Source organism: Pelodiscus sinensis, chromosome 2 (assembly GCF_049634645.1).
Source record: "Pelodiscus sinensis isolate JC-2024 chromosome 2, ASM4963464v1, whole genome shotgun sequence".
NCBI lineage: Eukaryota > Metazoa > Chordata > Testudines > Trionychidae > Pelodiscus > Pelodiscus sinensis.
The window spans coordinates 187,203,638-187,223,369 of NC_134712.1; the positions used below are offsets into that span (position 1 = coordinate 187,203,638).

General features: G+C 41.7%; 1 protein-coding gene across 9 annotated transcripts in view; it reads left to right on the plus strand.

Moving 5' to 3' along the window:
* NEK10 (NIMA related kinase 10) overlaps positions 1 to 19,732 on the plus strand; it is a 201,672-nt gene that overhangs the window by 88,751 nt on the left and 93,189 nt on the right. For all 9 annotated transcript variants that reach the window (XM_075922001.1, XM_075922000.1, XM_075922002.1 and 6 more), the window contains one exon: positions 1,522 to 1,597. In XM_075922001.1, coding sequence (XP_075778116.1) covers positions 1,522 to 1,597 — 76 coding nt within the window. The remainder of the gene's footprint in view (positions 1 to 1,521; positions 1,598 to 19,732) is intronic.

The following is a 19,732-nucleotide window of genomic DNA, read 5'->3' on the forward strand; positions in this document are numbered from 1 at the left end:
ACCCTGTCCTCCAAAGTAATTGCAACCCCTCCCAGCTTCATATCCTCTGCAAATTTAGTATTCTGGATCCTTGCCCATAGGCCATTTGAACACATAACCACATGCTCCATGCTCCACCTTTCCATGAAGGTGGCCATACTGGTGGCTGCCACATCAGCCAGGAGGATGAGTGAAATTGGTGCCTTTATGGCAGACCTCCCCTTCACGGTATTCCATAAGGATGGTCCTTTGCCCTCATCCAAAATTTGTACCGAAGGTAACCTGCGATAAACTTATAATACTTCCTGTTTTCTTCCCACAGCCTCATGTTGACACTTAAGAGGCTACATGGCACATGCTCGATGTACGCAGAGTGATTACCTTTTATCTAGACAGGCTGAGAGAAATCCGCAAAACACCTAGACTGTTTATATCCACTACAGGGAGATCCTTGGGTGTGCCAGTTTCCACCCAGAGGCTTGCCAGATGGAGAGTGGACTGCATCTAGCTGACTGCTCCCTCTTCAAACAAAACCCTTCATTGCAATCACTCTATGAGGGCCATGAGGGCCTCTACGGCTTATCTCAAAATCATGCCTCTTATGGACATCTGCAGATCCACTATGTGGTCCTCTGCCCATACATTCGCCAGACATTATGTTCTTGATACATACCTCTCCTAGGGTACTTGTTTTGGGCACGGCATTCTGGCTACTGTCTAGGATACTGACTAGCCAAAGCACCCGTCTCCGATCATGGGTACTGCTTTATAGTCACCTAAGGTGGAGCACCCTCAGGAAGACTCCTCAAAGAAGGAGAGGGTTACTCACCTTGTGCAGTAACAGAGGTTCTTTGAGATGGTTGTCCCTGAGGGTGCTCCCCATCTCATCCTTCCTCCCTTCTGCTTTGAATATGGTTAATTTCTTCTCAAGCAAAGAAGGAATGGAGGGGGCGGTTGGCAGCACATGCATAGCCTACCGAAGGGCACTGCTAAACATATCTCCAAATAGGCATGCAGCAGCACCCAGACACCTAAGATGAAACACCCATAGGACAAGTGTCTTGAAGAACATCCGTTACTGCACAAGGTGAGTAACCCTCTCACTTTTTAATCTGTTGACAGCTCTGTTATTTTTATTAGTTTAGGCATTTATCTACTGCTGCTTTTACATATATACTTGTATTAGATTATTTTTAATATATATTTTATGTTCATAGAAACTGGGGCACTCAGAAATATGAAAAATGGGAATCAATATAACATTTTGTATCAGCAGTCAAAAGAAATATTTTTGTTTTTTTAAAAACCTGGTGTATCTGATTAAAATGTATGTCATTAATTAGTGCAGAGATAGGTGTGGAGGATCAGCAGATGGTATGGTATGGTACATTGCTGCAGAGTGTAAAAGAGAAAAAAAAACTTTCCAGCTGTTGGAATGTACATTAATTGTCACCCTGACAGGCAAGATTTAAGGAGCTATGTCTGTCCCACAGAAAATGTAATGACTTGTAAATATTTTTTTCTTTCTTTTCTGTATTATAGCTGACTTTGGCCTTGCAAAGCAGAAGCAAGAAAACAGCAAACTCACATCTGTTGTGGGAACTATTCTCTACTCCTGGTAAGAATAAAAAACTATAGAACCTTCAAGTACAATGACTTCTGCCTCCAGTGTTATTTTTCTTTAACGTAATTATGAAAGTTTTTCATGGAACAACATGTGCTTGCACAGTGGAATTTGGATTTAGTGATTGTTACATATAGTGATCAGTTTCATTACAGGACATCCCGCTATAAGTTGCCCCAGTATATATCCGTTCTGCACTAAAGTCATTGTGTCTTGTAGGAACGGATGTGTTATAAGTCCTCCCCTTCCCTGCTATTAAGTCACACCAAAAAAAAAAAAAAATTGTGCAAATGGAAGTCAGCAGCGGGGAAAAAAATCCCCCGCTTTTAGTTGTTTTGCTATAAGTCCAAGTTTTTTGGTCTTATAGCAAGGACAGCCTGTAGGCAGATAAAGTTATGTTCCAAAAGGTATTTCCAGTTGATGCTGATGGATTTGATTTATGCTGATCTTTCAGTATTTTGTTGGATGCTGTTGTTTGTAAATGTTCTTTGGTTCTTTCAAAGATAGAAAAGAATGATACGCTTTGTAGTTGGCCATTCAGTTGCAGATAAATAGTGGTATAGCATTTTGGATTACCACTTTGAATTAATTACCTTGATTGACATTAAAACACTTAGTAGAATTTGCTCTGTCATTGAAGAATGAAAGTTTTTGCTTCACTGTCTATGTGCATTTGGGAAATTCACTGTTTGATAGACTGATTGTAGTGATCCTTGACTGGTTATCATCAAAACAGGGATTACACTTTTAAGTTCCTATTGTGGGATTGTATTGTATTCCACACTAAAATAACTTGATGCTTAGAAATGAAGAAACCAATGGGAAATTTCTTCATGTTTTCTTAGCTGTGTAATTTTCAGTAAATATAAAACAGATTTGCAATAAATATGTGAATAATAACTCTAAAAGTTTGTTGCCTTAGTGAATACATTCCCTCTGACAAAGAAGATGCTGTTTCTTTTTACATCTCTATTTGAGGACAAATCAAGATGAGGAACCATTTTATGTTAATGTACAATACCAAACAGACTTCTGAAATTTCAACATGATTATACTGCCTTACAACTAGCACTTGAATAACTCTAGATAATGGAATGGTCTGTGGATCCTGTCCTAAAGGTTCAATTCAAAATGTGAAAAGTATGTGTAATTGAGATGATTAAATGTTGTCAAATACTCTCAAATAGAAAAAAATGCTTGCAATACAGAGTATTGTAACTGAAATGATTAGATGCTGTCAAATAGAAGTAAACGCTTCTAAGGCAGATTTTTTTTTGTTTTGTGATGTACATAACAGATCACAAATATATCCATTCTCAAAACTTATGTATGTTGATCAAAAGTAAGCAGGTTTCCGTGTCATTCTATGTTACAGAATATATTGAAGAAAGTACAAACCAGTTTTCAGCTAGTTGTAGTTGACATGCTATGGACTTATTCCCAATGCTGCCAATTAAGTTAGGAGTTGCTGCTGATATTGCTAGAAAAGGAACATCCATAATGTTCAACTTCCAAGGATCAGTATCTCATTTCTGGGTTGAAGATTTTATAAAATATGTGTTTTGCAATCTGACTTCTGAGCAAAACTCTACTAAGATTTGTTTATCTCATTTCCATATTTTTTTTATTAATGAAACATGTTTATAGCAACTGGAATAAAAACTTGGCACTTTCCAAACTTTCCATATTCCCACACTGGCCTATTTTAGTTTAGTTGTGCCTTTTTGAGGTAGGCCCTGCTATGCACTCACTTGAGAGACCAGTTAGTCATGCTGTTGGCTCTACTGAGCATCTCTGACTTAATGTCTGAAATTGGTTTCCTTCCATTGGGAACTTCCAACAAGTCTTATTACAATTAGCTTACAACTGTTGTAAATAAAGCAAAGTTTATTTAACACAGAAAATAAACAAGAGAAAACTGGGGGTAAATGACGGATAACCAGCCTATAAATACTGCATACTGCAAGTTCTGAAGTTTTAACACTGCGATACTCTTAGCTACCTCTATCAGGGTATGTCTACACTACAGCACTAATTCGAACTAACTTAATTCGAATTAGTTAATTCGAACTAAGCTAATTCGAACTAGTGCATCTAGACCTAAAAACTAGTTCGAATTAGCATTTTGCTAATTCGAACTAGCATGTCCACATTGAGTGGACCCTGAACCGAGGTTAAGTATGGCCGGAAGCATGCCGGCAGGGCATCAGATTAGGACTTAGAGCATGGAGCTGCTGTCTCAGGCTAGCCGAGGGCTGTGCTTAAAGGGACCCAACCCCCACCCTGGACAGACAGTTCTCAGGGGTTCCTCGCTCGCTTGTCTAACTCGATGAGGGACAGCAAAGCAGTCCTGGCTTGGAGTGCCCTGAATGCCCACACTCGGCACATCACAGTACTCGACCATCAGCCCGGCTGCACTTGCTGCAGGCTGCCATCTGGGGGGGGGGGGGGGGGTCAATCGGGGGACTGCAAGAGAGCTTCCACCCGAGGAGCCCGCAGAGCCACCCCAGTCCTCCCCATCAGGGGCTCGTACCCCATTCCTCCCTCACCTGCTTCCACTTACCCCTCCCTAGCCCCCCTTCCTGATGTACAAAATAAAGGACACGTGTGTTCAAAATTAGAAACTCTCTTTATTGAACAGAACTCGGGGAGACTGGGAAAAGGAGGTGGGAGAGGGGAAGAGAGAGGGTGGGAGAGGAGAGGGCAACTAAAATGATCAGGGGTTTGGAACAGGTCCCATATGAAGAGAGGCTAAAGAGACTGGGACTTTTCAGCTTAGAAGAGAGGAGACTGACGGGGGATATGATAGAGGTCTCTAAAAGCATGAGTGGTGTGGAGAGGGTGCATAAAGAAAAGTTCTTCATTAGTTCCCATAATAAAAGGACTAGAGGACACCAAATGAAATGAATGGGTAGCAGGCTTCAAACTAATAACAGAAAGTTGTTCTTCACAAAGCAAATAGTCAACCTGTGGAACTCCTTGCTACAGGAGGCTGTGAAGGCTAGAACTAGAACAGAGTTTAAAGAGAAGTTAGATAAAGTCATGAAGGTTGAGTCTATGGAGTGCTATTAGCCAGGAGGTAGGAACGGTGTCCCTGGCCTTTCTTTGTGGAAGGCTGGAGAGGGATGGCACGAGACAAATGGCTTGGTCATTGTCTTCGGTCCATCCCCTCCGGGGTAGCTGGTGTTGGCCGCTGTCGGCAGACAGGCTACTGGGCTAGATGGACCTTTGGTCTGACCCAGTACGGCCGTTCTAAGCTCAGGGCTCAGGGTCGGGGGTCTCACTGGACCACCTTGATTTTCATGCACACCTGCTCCTGGGTGGCCAGGCTGGCAGCTATTCTGCCCTAGACGGCCACTTTCCTGTGCCTAGTGCGGAGGTTGTGGATGAGGTCCACGATGTCCGCACGAGACCAGGTGGGCGTCCGCCTCTTGTGGCCCCGGGCAGGTTTCTGGGAGCCGCCAGCCTGGTCCCGGGAAGAGGCGGAGGGCTGGGTGGCAGCGGGTGGCTGGTTCGTGCAGTGCCAGGTGCAGGGTCTGCTGTCTGGGTGCTGGCAGGCTTGCACCTGGCACGGGCACCGTAGCCAGACCGTGCCCCTTTAAGGGCTCCGGGGCCAGGAGGGGGGCAGAAGAGTTTCCCTGGTGGTGCCCAGAGTGGCCACCAGGGCAAGCTTGGGAGGGCTAGCCTCCCACTAGTTCGAATTAAGTGGCTACACAGCCCTTAATTCGAACTAGGCGTTAGTCCTCGTAGAATGAGGTTTACCTAGTTCGAATTAAGCGCTCCACTAGTTCGAATTAAGTTCGAACTAGCGGTTTGTATGTGTAGCGCCTATCAAAGTTCATTCGAACTAACTTTGTAGTGTAGACATACCCTCAGACCTTTTAGGGTATGTTTATATTGCAATAAAATGCTTACAGCTGGCCTGTGTCAGCTTTGTAGGGCTTGGGTTGTGTAGCTTTAATACTGAAGTGTAGACATTTGGATTTGGGCTGGAACCTGAGCTCTGACACCTTGGGAGTCTTATGGCTTCTGTTTACTACAGTTCCTGTTACCACTTAACTTGTGAATCCTTTTGCAGCAGTAATGGTAATTGAGATTCATTCCTCAAAAACCCCAAATTTAAAATGCCATCCAAGAGTGAGTCCCTGAGACTGATTTTTAAACACCATTTAACATTCAGATTCATATCCTGGCTCTAAAACTACTGCTCTGGGTGGGTGTTTAGAGGATAAGCGACTGGAAAACTTGCTTAGCTGTTTACCCCAAAATTCCCTAAGAAGAGAAGACTCTCTGGTTGATATGCTGATATAGCTGTCTGAACATCAGTTCTTTCTATCTCCCATAGAAAGTATATAGAATCATGGCGGGGCAGCTGAAGAGCTGCAGTGCTCCAGCAATCCCTGGTTTCTGGAATAACTTCTTTGGGAAGTGGCAGCCAATCACAAGTTAGAGAAATTCTTAGGCTGCTCAGGGACCAAAGCCCCTAATCATCACTACGACCATTGAGGTATGATGGTGTACAGCTGCTTTCATCCTTTTGTTTCCTCTTCCAAACATAGCTCAGCTATATCTGACAATTGGGCCTTAAACAATTCGACTTCAATTCCTATTTGAACATCCTCTGTGAGTTCCTGTTTACTCATTTAAAGATACTGCTTTTAGTTTTAAAATATTCATTGTACCTATATTTTTATTCCTATTTTTCCTCAACTTGATGCCCTCAAATACAAATCTGGTGTTCCTCTCCCATCTGAATCTTTAGAAGGAGGCAGCAGGGTGAAATTCCATTTTGTTATTGCTGTGTCCCAGCATGTGGACACCACTTTTCAGCTCCTCTGCTCTTCACCAGAAATCATTGCTGCAATGGTCTTTGCCTTGCCCTCTGTTAGGCTACGTCTAGACTACGTGCCTCTGGTGACAGAGGCATGTAGATGAGGCTACCAGGCATAGGAAAATGAAGCGGCGATTTAAATAATCAAAGGCATTTGTCGACAACCCAGGTAAACCTCATCCCAGGAGGCATACCTGGGTGGTCGACAAATGCCTTCGATGTCAACACCCGCGCGTCCAGACTACCGCGCTGAGCCGACAAACAGCTGATCAGCTCAGCGCAGCAGCCATGTAAATTTAAATGAAGCGGCGATTATTTAAATCACCGCTTCATTTTCCTATGCCTGGTAGCCTCATCTACATGCCTCTGTCGTCAGAGGCATGTAGTCTGGACGTAGCCTTAGAGAGAGAAGGCAGAGCTGGTGACTGATATCCTCCTATTAAAGCTGTGAAGTGGATAGTATATTACAAAAGGATAGTATATTACATTGAACTCTTTATAATAATGTGATTATGTATGAATGTGAGAGGGACTTGCTTCAAGAGAAGCAGCAGCAACTATCACAGTGAGATTTTTTTATATGGAAACTTATCCAGGAGGAGTTAGATGAGCTCATCCAGTTATTTCACATAAGTCACTAAACCGTACTCCCATCCTGAAGAGTATCAGAATTAGGACTGGACTGTTTTTGATGACTTATAGGAAAGACGAAAATCAATAAAACAATCAGAATGCTGGTGGTAGCACTATCAGTATAGTCCCTGTGGAAAAAGAGAGAGGAAAGAGAAATACCGTACTGTTATTTTGGAGTGGCAAAAATAACTTTCTTCTGAATTGGAAGGATAATAGTTTCAGATAGTTTTAAATGCAAGGCATTTTGGGGACGAATACAGTAAAGAAACAAATTAATAAATGTCAAAATAAGGTGTATCTGATTACAAATATGTTAAATATGGATTATATGCAGCAGCTAACATGGTATGAAAAACATACAGCTAGCTGTATGTACTGTAAGTATACTTATATTCAGGTCAGACTTGCAAGAGGAAGTAATAGATCTCTTTGCTTGTGTAATTGAAAAAGTGCTTTTTTAGCATCATGAAATAATAGCGTACATTGTGACCCTATGTGTAGAGAACAAGGCTTATATAATTATGTTCTGTAATTGTTATGTTTTTCTATTCCGGTTCTTTGAACAATCATTCTAATTGAATTCCTTTAAATTGATTATGTCCTTTATTTCAAATCTCCAGCAATATGAATGTTTTGAATACAAAATATATTTAACTAATGTGTTTGTATTTAATCTACTAATAACTGAGGAACTGAATGCCTTAGAGAACTGATGATAAGTTATAGAGCCTTTCACTAGACTTTAAGTCATCAGAAAAATTCTGGCCTAAGTTAGTACTGACAGAATCTTTATTATCTGTATCCCTTGAAGGCATTCCTAGAAGAGGAGATAAAAACTGTGAATGGGTACAGAAAATGATCTTTCTTTTCCTACATGCCTGCCATCCCTCTGTTTCACACACACACAAAGATATTGATCTTATGATGATGGCAAATCAAATATAGATTAGTAGGCCTCAATGTAAGTTAAATATTTAACATGTACATCTCAATCATGAATCCAATAGCCACTTTTGACCACCAGATCTGTGTATGTAAAGACAAGAAAATATTTGGGCAGAAATTGAAATAGGTTCTGATGTTATGATTGACTATAGAGACCCTGTTGTATTAATTGAGAATGTATTGGTATGGCAACCTGTATAAATGTTGCCAAACTGAAAAAGAGAGAGGCCCCTCAAGCACCTGTCAAAGATGGATAAGATCTGCCTATGATAGGGCTGTACTCTGTCTTTGGGGTTTTAGTTCTATGTCCATTTGTCATTACAGTCTATTTCTGATCTGTTAGCATGTTCATATGTTCTATCATCTTCCTTTTAAGCCAGCATCACACATTTTTTCCTTATTAGCTTTTGATGAGACATCTTTTATGATTCTTGATGATTCAAGGAAATGCCTTCCTTGCTGTTCTTCACATTTTGGACCATGAAGCAGAACGTTCCTTTGCCTTTGGAAGGAATAGTATACTACATTGATCGGGGTCCACGGCTGTTTAGCTGACAGATTAATAATATGCACGAGTGGATCATATTTCCATTTGGATTTAATTTTTTAGCTAGTTTGGCTGAAATGGCCCCAAAATGTAGTAATAGTTTCTTTATGTTGATTAACAAAAGAAGGAGGTTTGCATGAATGCTGTCAGAAAAACAGAACTTGGACACACATGAAAAAGAAACAAATCAAGCTGAAAATGTCTTGTTTTGGTATGACTTAGGACACGTTATTTAACATTGCTGTTATCCCCTCGGTAAAATAAGTATAATAGTTTGTATCTCTGTAAAGCACTTTGAAACTTATGGATGAAGAAGCTGTTTGCACATGCACATTCTTCAACCTTATACTCTAATCTTCCATTTGTGTCTTGTTAGAAGCAGTATTTGTTTTGTTGTTGTTTTATTTTTATATAACCCGTTGGGTAGAATAATAATACCAAGTTAATGGAAGATTGGAAAAACAAATGTATTATTAATTTTGTGAAAGAGGAAGAAAAGTGATCCTGGAAATTATCGCCTTTTAAATGTAACCTCTAACTCCAGAGAAACAATAGAATAAATGTAGATAGAAAAAAAATCACTAAATGTCTGAAAGAAAAGGGAGACATCTACAATTGGTATGAATATTAGATTTTACTAAACCAATTGGATTTCATTCTTATTTTGAATGTAATTACAAACTAAGTGGATGAAAGAGAAGTGAAAGTAAATGAAACCTAATTGGATGTTAGTGAAGCCTTAGATGTGGTATCTAAGGAAACCATACAATCAAAATTAATCCAGATCACCTTTGCTACGAACACTATCACGTGGATTGAAACCTGCTGACTGGCAGTCCAGACTATGATACAGTGAATGACAAAACATTCTGTTTTGGAAATGTGGTTACAGGGGTGCTACTGGGCCTTGTGTGACATCCAGTCCTGTTAAAAAAAAAAAAAAGTTTTTGTAGTGAGTCAGCATGGCCTCCCACTGACCCGGATGAAGAAACTCCCTCAAGACCCCCTGGTGGGAGGTGCCAGAACCACCCAGTCCTGCCCACAGGAAACAGGAAGGCAGGGCTGGAGGTATGCAAAGAGGAGCTCCAAGCTCAGTTAGAGCTTGGCTGCCGAGCAGGCCAGAGGCTCTACCCTAGCCCTAGAGGAGCTTTGCCATGCTGCCCTCAGAGGGAAGACTGGGTTGTGCCACCCGGGCCACTGCCGGGCCCTGATAATTGGACCAGTCTGAAGAGGCTACTGCTTAGGCCCGCAAATTCCTCTGGACCCCCAGGACCATTGCCAGGCCCAGATGAGTGAGCTGGACCTCCTGGACCCTTAACTGAGCAGGACTTTGAGCCGATGGATGTGCTGCCGGCACTTCTGTCCCCTCCTGAACCTGAGGAACTGCGTCTGAGCCAGGCAAGTCCCAAAGGGGGATGGGGAAGTGGCCGAGGGACAGCTGATCCTGGGGCAGCAGAGGAAATGGAGGTCAGCTGGGCAGTGCGTTGTGGCTCGGATTCCCGCCGACCCACAGACCTGGTCGGCATGTTACAGCTTGGACCCCACCAACCCAGTGGCCACTGCACTGCCACTGCGAGGGCCCAGGGCTGGGATGCAGTGGAGCGGATGTGCCTGCGTCCCCCCTGCTATCCCTTCCCTTGGGTGGCAGGTTCTCCCCCAGAGGGAGGAAAACCCCTGTGCTCATTGGCTCTCCACCAGTAAGGAGACCAACCCCCCTGGCTCAGCCTGCAAAATAAGTCTGCACCTTTGAACCTTTTGGACTACTTACCTGCTTACCAGTTTGTTTGTTGCCCCGCCCTGACCCAGGGCCCAGGTGCATAAACTGCTGACCGGCTTAACAGAAACTGTTTATTATTTGCTGCCCCGGCCCGATCAAAGGCATGGCCTCTAGAACTGATATTCGGCCTGCAGTCAGGCCTGAGGCCCTGAACTCTGAGAGCTTTTAGTGTGTCAGTGTGACCTCCTGCTGACACAAACTATTGCGGTGTTCAGTAATTGATTTAGAAGGTAAAGTAAACTAGGGTTGTTAGCGTGTACCTGTTTACATGATTAACTGATGAACCTGGGCCTGTTGGTTAATCCTAACAGTTAATCTCACACACACAGACACACACACACACTTGCTGCCTTTCAAATGGCTTCCTGCACATGTCGGCTCCCAACATGTCGGCTTCAAGCTGACTGCCTCCCCCACTGCCTCTCACAGAGGCAGCAGCATGGGAGTGCAGGCAAGAGCCAATGTTTGGGAGGAGCTGGCTTACAAACCATCTCCCCAAGAGCAGCCGCTCCCATGGAGCTGCCTGCCTCCTCATGCCGAGGTGAGGTGGAGGGTGGTGGTAGCCAGTACATGCGGTCCCTATGCATGTAAACATGTAACTGCTAAAAAATTCAATAGTTACACATTTACAAAAATAAACATTTGTTAACATCCCTAGAGTAAACAGCACATTAAAATTTTTTTTTGAGTAAAACTAAACTTATTGGAGTCATAAACATCAGTGAAGTAAATGAACAGTACATGTGAATCTAGAAGCATCTATCTATCCAAGGTGGCACCCATCAGTGTAGCATCTAAGTGTTTTACACTCTTGAATATATTTATCTTGACAACATCGCTGTAAAGTAGTATTCATTTCCATATTACAAGGACAGAATAGAGAGGAAGTGACTTGCTCAGGATCACACACAAATTTGTGGTGGAGCTAAGACTCAAACCCAGGACTCATAAGCCCTGTGTTAGTACCCTAACCTCAAGACCATTTGTCCTTTGACATGAGTAAACTACATGCCACAGGATACTACAACTACTTTTCCCTCAACTCATCTAACACATAGGGTACGTCTAAAGTACATCCCTCTTTTGACAGAGGGATGTAAATTAGATACTTCGAAGTTGCAAATGAAGCCGGGATTTGAATTTCCCATGCTTCATTTGCATATTCACATCATGGTGCTCTTCCGAAAAAGCACTATTTTGAAAGTGAAACCATAGTCTAGATGCAGTTCTTTGGAAAATAGAAGCCTTTTTCGAAAGATCTTGTAAACCTCAGGTGCAAATGTCTAATTTTGAAGTGTCTAATTTACATCCCTCTGTCAAAGAACTAAGAGTATGTCTAGACTACATCGATCTGTCAGCAGGGGGATGAAAATGAGGCACTTCGAAAGTGCAAATGAAGTACAGGATTTTTCAAAAAAGCCTGCTGTTTTCTAAAGAACCGCGTCTAGATCGTGGTTTTAATTTCGAAATGGCGCTTGTTCGAAAGAGTGCCATGACGTGATTATGCAAATGAAGTGCAGGATATTTAAATCCCTACTTCATTTGCACTTTTGAAGTGTCTAATTTACATCCCTCTGTCAAAAGAGGGATGTAGTCTAGACACAGCCTAAACATGTGGTTGGATTTAGCTTGTCAGAAGAACCCAATCTCAAGGAATCTTTTTCTGCCCCACCACTCCCACATTCAGGATTTAGTTCTGCGGTGACCTACAAGCCTATTTTCACCACCTCTGACTGAAGGAATATTTCCAACACACCACTGAAGATTGCACTGACTCTCAGGATCCCACTTACCAACTCTACAAAAAAGTTGGTGATAACAGTTTAGACTTCTATGTTGATTGATTCCACAAATATACACAGACTGACATTGATTCCACAAATGTACACTGACAGCATCATGTGACACACAACCTTAGCCATGCAGACCACAACACTATCCACAAGCTCGAAGACAACTCTGACATTATAATCAAAGAGGCTGACAGAAGGGGTGTGGTCGCCATCATGAGTAGGTCAGACTACGAATAGGAGGCTGCCAGACAACTTACCAACACAGCATTCTACAGGCTTCTTTCCTCTGATCTCATTGAGGAATACCAAAAAGAAACTACACCATCTGCTCAAGAAACTCCCTGCTACAGCTTGGGACCAATCAATACAAACACTCTCCCAGAACCCTGACCTGGAACATTCTATCAGGTACCCAAGATCCATAAACAAGGAAATCCCAGGTATCCCATCATCTCAGCATTGGCACCCTTACAGCAGGATTATCTGACTCTGTTGACTCTCTCCTCAGACCCTATGCTACCAGCACTCTTAGCTATCTTTGAGGTACCACTGACTTCCCAAGGAAACTACAGAGTATCAGTAATCTTTCTGGAAACACAAACCTAGCCACCATGTATGTAGAAGCTCTTTACACCAACATTGCACATAAAGATGGACTAACTGTTGTCAGGAACATAACCTCTGATGATGCCACAGCACACCAGGTGGCTGAGTTAGGTGTCTTTGTCCTCATCCACAACTATTTACAGTTTGGAGACAATACCTTCAAATCAGTGGCACTGCTGTTGGCACCCACATAGCCTCACAATATGCCAACATTTTTGTGGCTGACCTTGAACAATGTTTCTTCATCTCCTGTCCCATAGTACTTATGCTACATTAATGTCATCTTCATCATATGGACCCATGAGAAGGAGACCCTTAAAGAATTCCTCAGGGATTTCAACAATTTCCATCCCACTATCAACCTGAGCCTGAAGCAGTCCACACAAGAGATCTCCTTCCTTGACTCTACAGTACAAATAAATGATGGTCACATAAACACCACTCTATACTGGAAATCTACTGACCACTATTCTTACCTACAAGCCTCTAGCTGTCAGGATGCATCCAATGATCAATTCTCTAGAGCCAAGACCTAACATACAACCAGATGTGCTCCAGACCCACAGACGGAGACAAACACCTACAAGATCTTCATCAAACATTCTTAAAACTTTAAATACCCACCTGTAGAAGTGAGGAAACAGATTGACTGAGCCAGACAAGTACCCAGAAGTCAATTACTTCAAGACAGGCCCAACAAGGAAAATAACAGAACTCCAAGGGTCATCACCTAGGGTATGTCTAGACTACAGGCTTTTGTCGACAGAGGCTTTGTCGACAGATACTGTCAACAAAGATTCTGTCGACAAAAAGCATCTAGACTACATCTAGTTCTGTTGACAAAGCAAGCCGCTTTGTCAATGTGAGAGTGTAGACGCAAAGGACAGTGTAGGTGCAATAACACATTCTGTCGACAGAACTCGTCGACAAAAGGTGTTATTCCTTGTAGAACGAGGTTTAGCGCCGTTGACAAAACTGCCGAGTTCTGTCGATGTTATGTCAACAGAACTTGGCGGTAGTGTAGACACAGGTATAGTTTTGTCAACAAAAGTCCACTTTTGTTGACAAAACCCTGTAGTCTAGACACACCCCCATGAACCCTCAGCCTATACCCTTCCAGCGCATCATTAACAATCTACAACCTATCCTGGAAAATGATCCCTCATTCTCACTGGCTTTGGGAGACATGCCAATCCTTGTGTATGACAACCCTCCCCCAAAACTGAAGCAAACCCTTTCCAGCAGCTGCACATCACATTTCAGAGGTACTCACCCTGGAACCTACCCCTACAACAAACCCTATTGTCCACATATCTATACAAATGACACCATCACAGGTCCTAACCAGTGTTCCCTCTAAGATTTTCTATCTTTGGGCGAGTTGAATTTTATTTTGGGCGGATTGATATTTCTTATGTGCAACACCAATGTTGAGGTAGTGTGTGGATGTGCACCCACCACTACAAACAAAAAACACAGATATAAATATATATTTTAAATAGTCCATAAGGTATGGAAGAAAGTATATTAAAACAAGGGATAATTAACAAGGAGCAATGCTTATGATTATTTAATATGAAATCAAATAAAAAGATATTGACACTTCCCTTGGCTGAAGAAGTGGGTTGTGCCTGCAAAAGCTCATGATACTATTTATATTTTTTTTGTTAGTCTCTAACGTGCTACAGGATCATTGTTGGTTTTTCAAGTTTTTTTTAGTTACATACTAACATGGCTACCCCTCTGAGACCTTGGAGTGGTCTAACATACAGATGCATGTTTCAAAGATCTTGTAAATAAGGTCCAGAGCTTTCGAAAATGAAAGTAGTTAAGACGCGGCTTTTTCAGCGAACTCCCCACTTTGTTGAAAAGCTGCTCGTCCTCAAAAAAGGAGATTTATGACAAAGGGGGAGTTCTCTGAAAAAGCCACATCTTAACTACTTTCACTTACAATCAGAAGAAGATATGCAAATTCCCGCTGAATTTGCATATCTTCTTTCGACCATTCCCCATAGTCTAGGTGAGCCCTGATTGTTGTGTTTATAGATCTATACCTGTTCATCATTAAATCAGTGCCTTCCAAACACTCATTAGCCAAGTGTCCTATCTCTGAAATTGAAAAATGAGAGCCAGTGGAATGAATGGCTAATTGTGTCTTAAAAACATTAATTTTGAATTTTTAATGATCCCACTTTTCTTTTCTCTTCAACTTCTACCCTCCTCTCCAAGCCCCAAGAAAATTATCTATCCTGTCTAGGTGGGTTTGTGGTTTCTCATTAACGAGCCAGGAGCCAGCCACATGCCACACATGAGTCAGCATGATGAGCCAAGCATCTGATGCATGGACCAGCCACTACACAAAAGACTGGTGGCATAGAAAGAAAGAGTGCTTGTGGCTTCCCCTGCAAGAATTTTGCAAAGGGAATAATCGCCGCCAGAAATAGGACAGACATCTGGATGATGGAACCTATAAAAGAACATCCGTGTTCCCCAAGAGAAATAGGAAGCCACCTGGGAGAATCAAAAGAGAAACACCCATTCTCTTCCTTAGTGACAGTTGTGGGGGAGAGGTCGATAAGAGCATCTTTGTTCTCTCCTGTGTGGTTCTGAAGCAGCTGGGAAATGCAGATGGGGCAGTTTGGGAAAGAGGAGGTGAACATTAGGAACTCTGCTGAGGAACTCTGCCAGTTAGCTTTTTAAATCAGTTTTAAGTACTGAATTCCCTGTTCATTCCTCGTTTGCTTGCAGAGCTGCTGCAGCCTTCTTGTCACTCTTTCCAGGAGTGATACCATCTGCTGCTTGGGGTGCTCCCCCCATGGCACCCATGTGGTGCCAATATTTGTTTTAAAATACCTATGTTATTGAAGGAGTTATATTGGCCAGAATGGGGCAGAAAGTTCTTTTTCATAGCCATAAGCCCTAGTTTATGTGGCAAGTTGCTGAGAGCTAAAGGTAGTATTAGATGTAAGCCAGTCATACTGCTGATTCTTGGCAGGGGAAGGATGGAAGGTATGCAAAGGGTTTGCTACTAAGTGAATATGACCAAGTTTCTGTGGGGTTAGGACATTTTGTTCCCAAGGAATCTTGCATTCTGCATGTCAGTCCACACAGCTCCTTATCCTTTTCCTCCTCTACTAACTTAGTACATCTGATAATTTTTCATTATCACCACCACATGGAATTTTTCAAATATTTTTTCCTGCTGTGGAACTTTACAGAAAATATATTTATTAGATATTCAGAACCAATTTTCCAGTATGGTTGCAAATGCATTGTGTAATAGAATAGTGCTCACAGCAGAACCCTAGATTTGTCAGCTCAAAAAGATTTAATTGAAAAAGGTAAGAATGTCCTTTCTCTGAAGTGGCCTCAGCGTATTCCCATTTATAGAATAAGAACATAAGAACAGACATACTGTGCCATACCAGTGGTTCATCTAGTCCAGTACTCTGTCATCCTAGAATGTCTAGTGCCAGGTGCTTCAGAGGGAATGAATATAACAAGACAATTATTGAGTAATCCATCCTCTGTCATCCATTCTCAGAAGGAGAAGTTGGAGGCTAAGGGACATCCAGAGCTTAGCCCTCCTCATTGATGGGCCTATCCTCCATGAACTTATCTAGTTCTTTCTTGAACCCACTTATAGTTTTGGCCTCACAACATCCCTGGAAAGAAGTTCCACAAAACTGTTCATTGTGAGCAGAAGTGCTTCCTTTCGTTTTAAACTTGCTGCCTATTAATTTCACTGGATGACCCATAGTTCTTTTGTTATGTATAGAGATAAATCACACTTCACTATTTACTTCCATGATTTCATAGATTTCTATCATATTGTTTCTTAACCATCTCTTTTCCAAGCTAAACAGTTGAAGTCTTTTATATTCCTTCTCATCTGGAATCTAAGCATTTTTGTTTTGCCTTTCTCTGTATCTTTTTGAACTATTTATTTATTTATTTATTTATTTGTCTGGGTGGCCACTACCAAAACTGCATCTACTATTCAATGTGTGGGAATACCAAGAATTATGATATTTACTCTTTTATTATCTATCCTTTCCTAATGCCTCGTTATGGTACATCATGAATAGTAATAGATAGGTAGCCGTGTTAGTCTGATCTTGGAAAAACAAAAGGAAAAAATATATAGCACTTTAAAGACTAACAAGACTTAATAGCTCATCACCTAATAAACTATCTTGTTAGTCTTTAAAGTGCTACATATTTTTTCCTTATGGTACATCATGTTAATTTCTTTAATTGCTGCTTCACATTGAGTAGATGTTTTCACATGACCAACCACAATGACTCCAAGATCTCTTTTTTGAGTGGTAACAGATAATTTAGACCCCATCATTTTATATGTAAAGATGAGATTATGTTTTCCAATGTACATCACTTTGCATTTCTCAACTTTTAATGTCATCTGCCATTTTGTTGTCCAGTTACCCAGTTTTGTGAGATCCCTTTATAACTTCTGAATCAGTCTCGGACTTAATCATCTTGAGAAATTGTATATCATCTGCAAACTTTGTCACATTACTGTTTATCCCTTTTCCAATTCATTTACGAATATGTTGAACAGCACTGGTCCCGGTACAGATCCTTGAAGGAGCTTGTTCTTTACCTCTTTCCATTTAGAAAATTGACCATTTAGTTGTATCCTTTATTTTCTGTCTTTAAACAAGTTACTGATCCATAAGAGGACTTTCCCTCCTATCCCATTATTGCTTACTTTGCTTCAGAGCCTTCAGTGAGGAGCCTTGTTACAGGCTTTCTGAAAGTCTGAGTATACTGTAGTCTATATTTACTGGATCATCTTTGTCCATATTTATTTGACCCCATGAAAAAATTCTAAAATATCGGTGAGCCATGATTTCACTTTACAGTAGCATTGTTTACTCTTCCTCAACAAAACAAATTAATGTATGTGTCTGATAGTTCTGTTCTTTACTACAGTTTCAACCAGTTTGCCTGCTTATCAGCCTGCAGTTGCCAAGCTTGAGTCTTTTTTTTAATGAGCATTAACTTAGCTATCTTTCAGACATTTGGAACACAGCTGATTTATGTGATAAGTTAGATATCACAGTTTTATATTTGAGTTCCTTCTTGGAAGAATACCATCCGTTTACTACTGTTTAATTCATTAATTTGTTCCAAAACATCCTTTATCAACACCTCAGTCTGGGACAGTTCCTCATATTTGTCACCTATAAAGAATGGTGCATGCATGAGAATCTCCCTTACAACCTCTGCAGCGAAGGACCAATGCAAAGAATTACTTAAGCTTCTCAGCAATAGCCTTGTCTTCTTTGCGTGTTCCTTTAGCACGTTGATCATCCAGTGGCACCACTAATTCTTTAGCAGGCTGCTTTTAATGTACTTAAAATGTTGTTTGTCTGTTTTGTCCTCTGATGCCACTTAGCTTTAGGGAAAATAATGTCTGTTGGAGCCACTCAAATACTCTTTCTTAGTCAATTTTATAAAATTGTCTTAACCAGACAACTAGTGATATAGGGACCATTTGTTCATGTTTGGAGCTACTTCTGAGGTGTTTGATAGAAAAGTCTCTTTATTTCTACAGTTAAACTGTTTATTAGTTAGATAGACAGCATCAGGTAGTTTGTGCTGCTAGATTTTTTTTCTCTGAACCTAAAGTCATCAGACTTTATCTGCCATTTGTTCTGCTTGGGGAAAGTTCCTTCCTGTGATTGTTTCTCAGTGCTTTACAGCCTGAATCTGCACCAATAGGCAGCAGAGGATCCTTGTCTTCATCACCAGGGTGTTCTCCTATGTATTGCCTAACATCAGATCAACCATCTAACCCAATGAATGTAGAGCCATCTTAAATTCTAAAGGTGAGAAGTCGAGGAGGATTCCAGCACTAAAAAAAAGAGGTGCCATATAAAGTCCATGGATTAGGGATTTTTAAAAGCGTTTTTCAAAAATTTCAGTGATTATACATTTTTCACACGAGGTGGAGGTAGCTCTGTGGGAGCCAGTGTGAATGGGGAGCCAGCTTTTAAGCAGAGCCTCCCACTTCTCCCTCCCATGCTGCTAACTCTGTATCAGAAGCAGCAGCATTGGGGGTGGGGGGTGGGGGGGGGGGAGTTGCTTCAGTACACTTGAGCAGCAACGCAGGGGCAGGCAGCTTCCCAGGAGCCCGTGCTCATGAGGAGCCTGCTTAAAAGCTGTCTTCCTGCAAGCACCAGCTCCTGCCTGCCCCTCCGCACTGCTGCTTCTGATACAAAGGCAGCAACATGGGTGGGAGGGTGGGCTTGTGTATAACCATGAAGGTTATCATTACGTTAACTGTTTAGCAGTTTAAAATAAAATATCCTTATCATGGATGTAGTAAGGCTGTGGGAGGGGGGGACATCCCAACTCTTAAAGAGTAAGAGTAAGAATGAAAAGTAACCTTTTCTTTCCCATGTGATCCAGATGTATAGAGGAGATAAGGTAGGTATAGTCTCTAGATTTTATTTTAATAGTGGAAGTGGCACAAGGATTTTTAAAGTTTTCATGCATAATATGATGCTTAATATTACAGGATGCATCATTAGACTGTACCATGACAATTTTCAAGGCAATTTACTGATCATAATTTAGAGGGCAAATGTTTCAAAGATCTGGTTTACCTTGGCACATGTAGTTTAGTTGTTAAGTAATTCTGGTTAATGTGATGCTTTTTCTAATATATAAAGAAGAATGTTTGTATGTTTGTGCTCTAATAACTTGGACACTATAAGACCTACTGCAACCAAACTTTCCATGGGATAACCTTTCCTCCAGGAGAAGGTTTTAAGGTAGTGTTGGAGGGAAGAGATGAGAGACCGATGCCTCTCCCTGACGCTGCACGGAGCTTGGCAGCATGGGGAGAAGTGGCTTCCCTGCCATTGCTGGAAGCATATGGAGGCCCCTCTTCAATACTGCGATTGGCTCAGGGCCCAGCTCCTGACCAATGGGCGCGCAGGTTGCTACCGGGGCTTGCTCTAGGCGG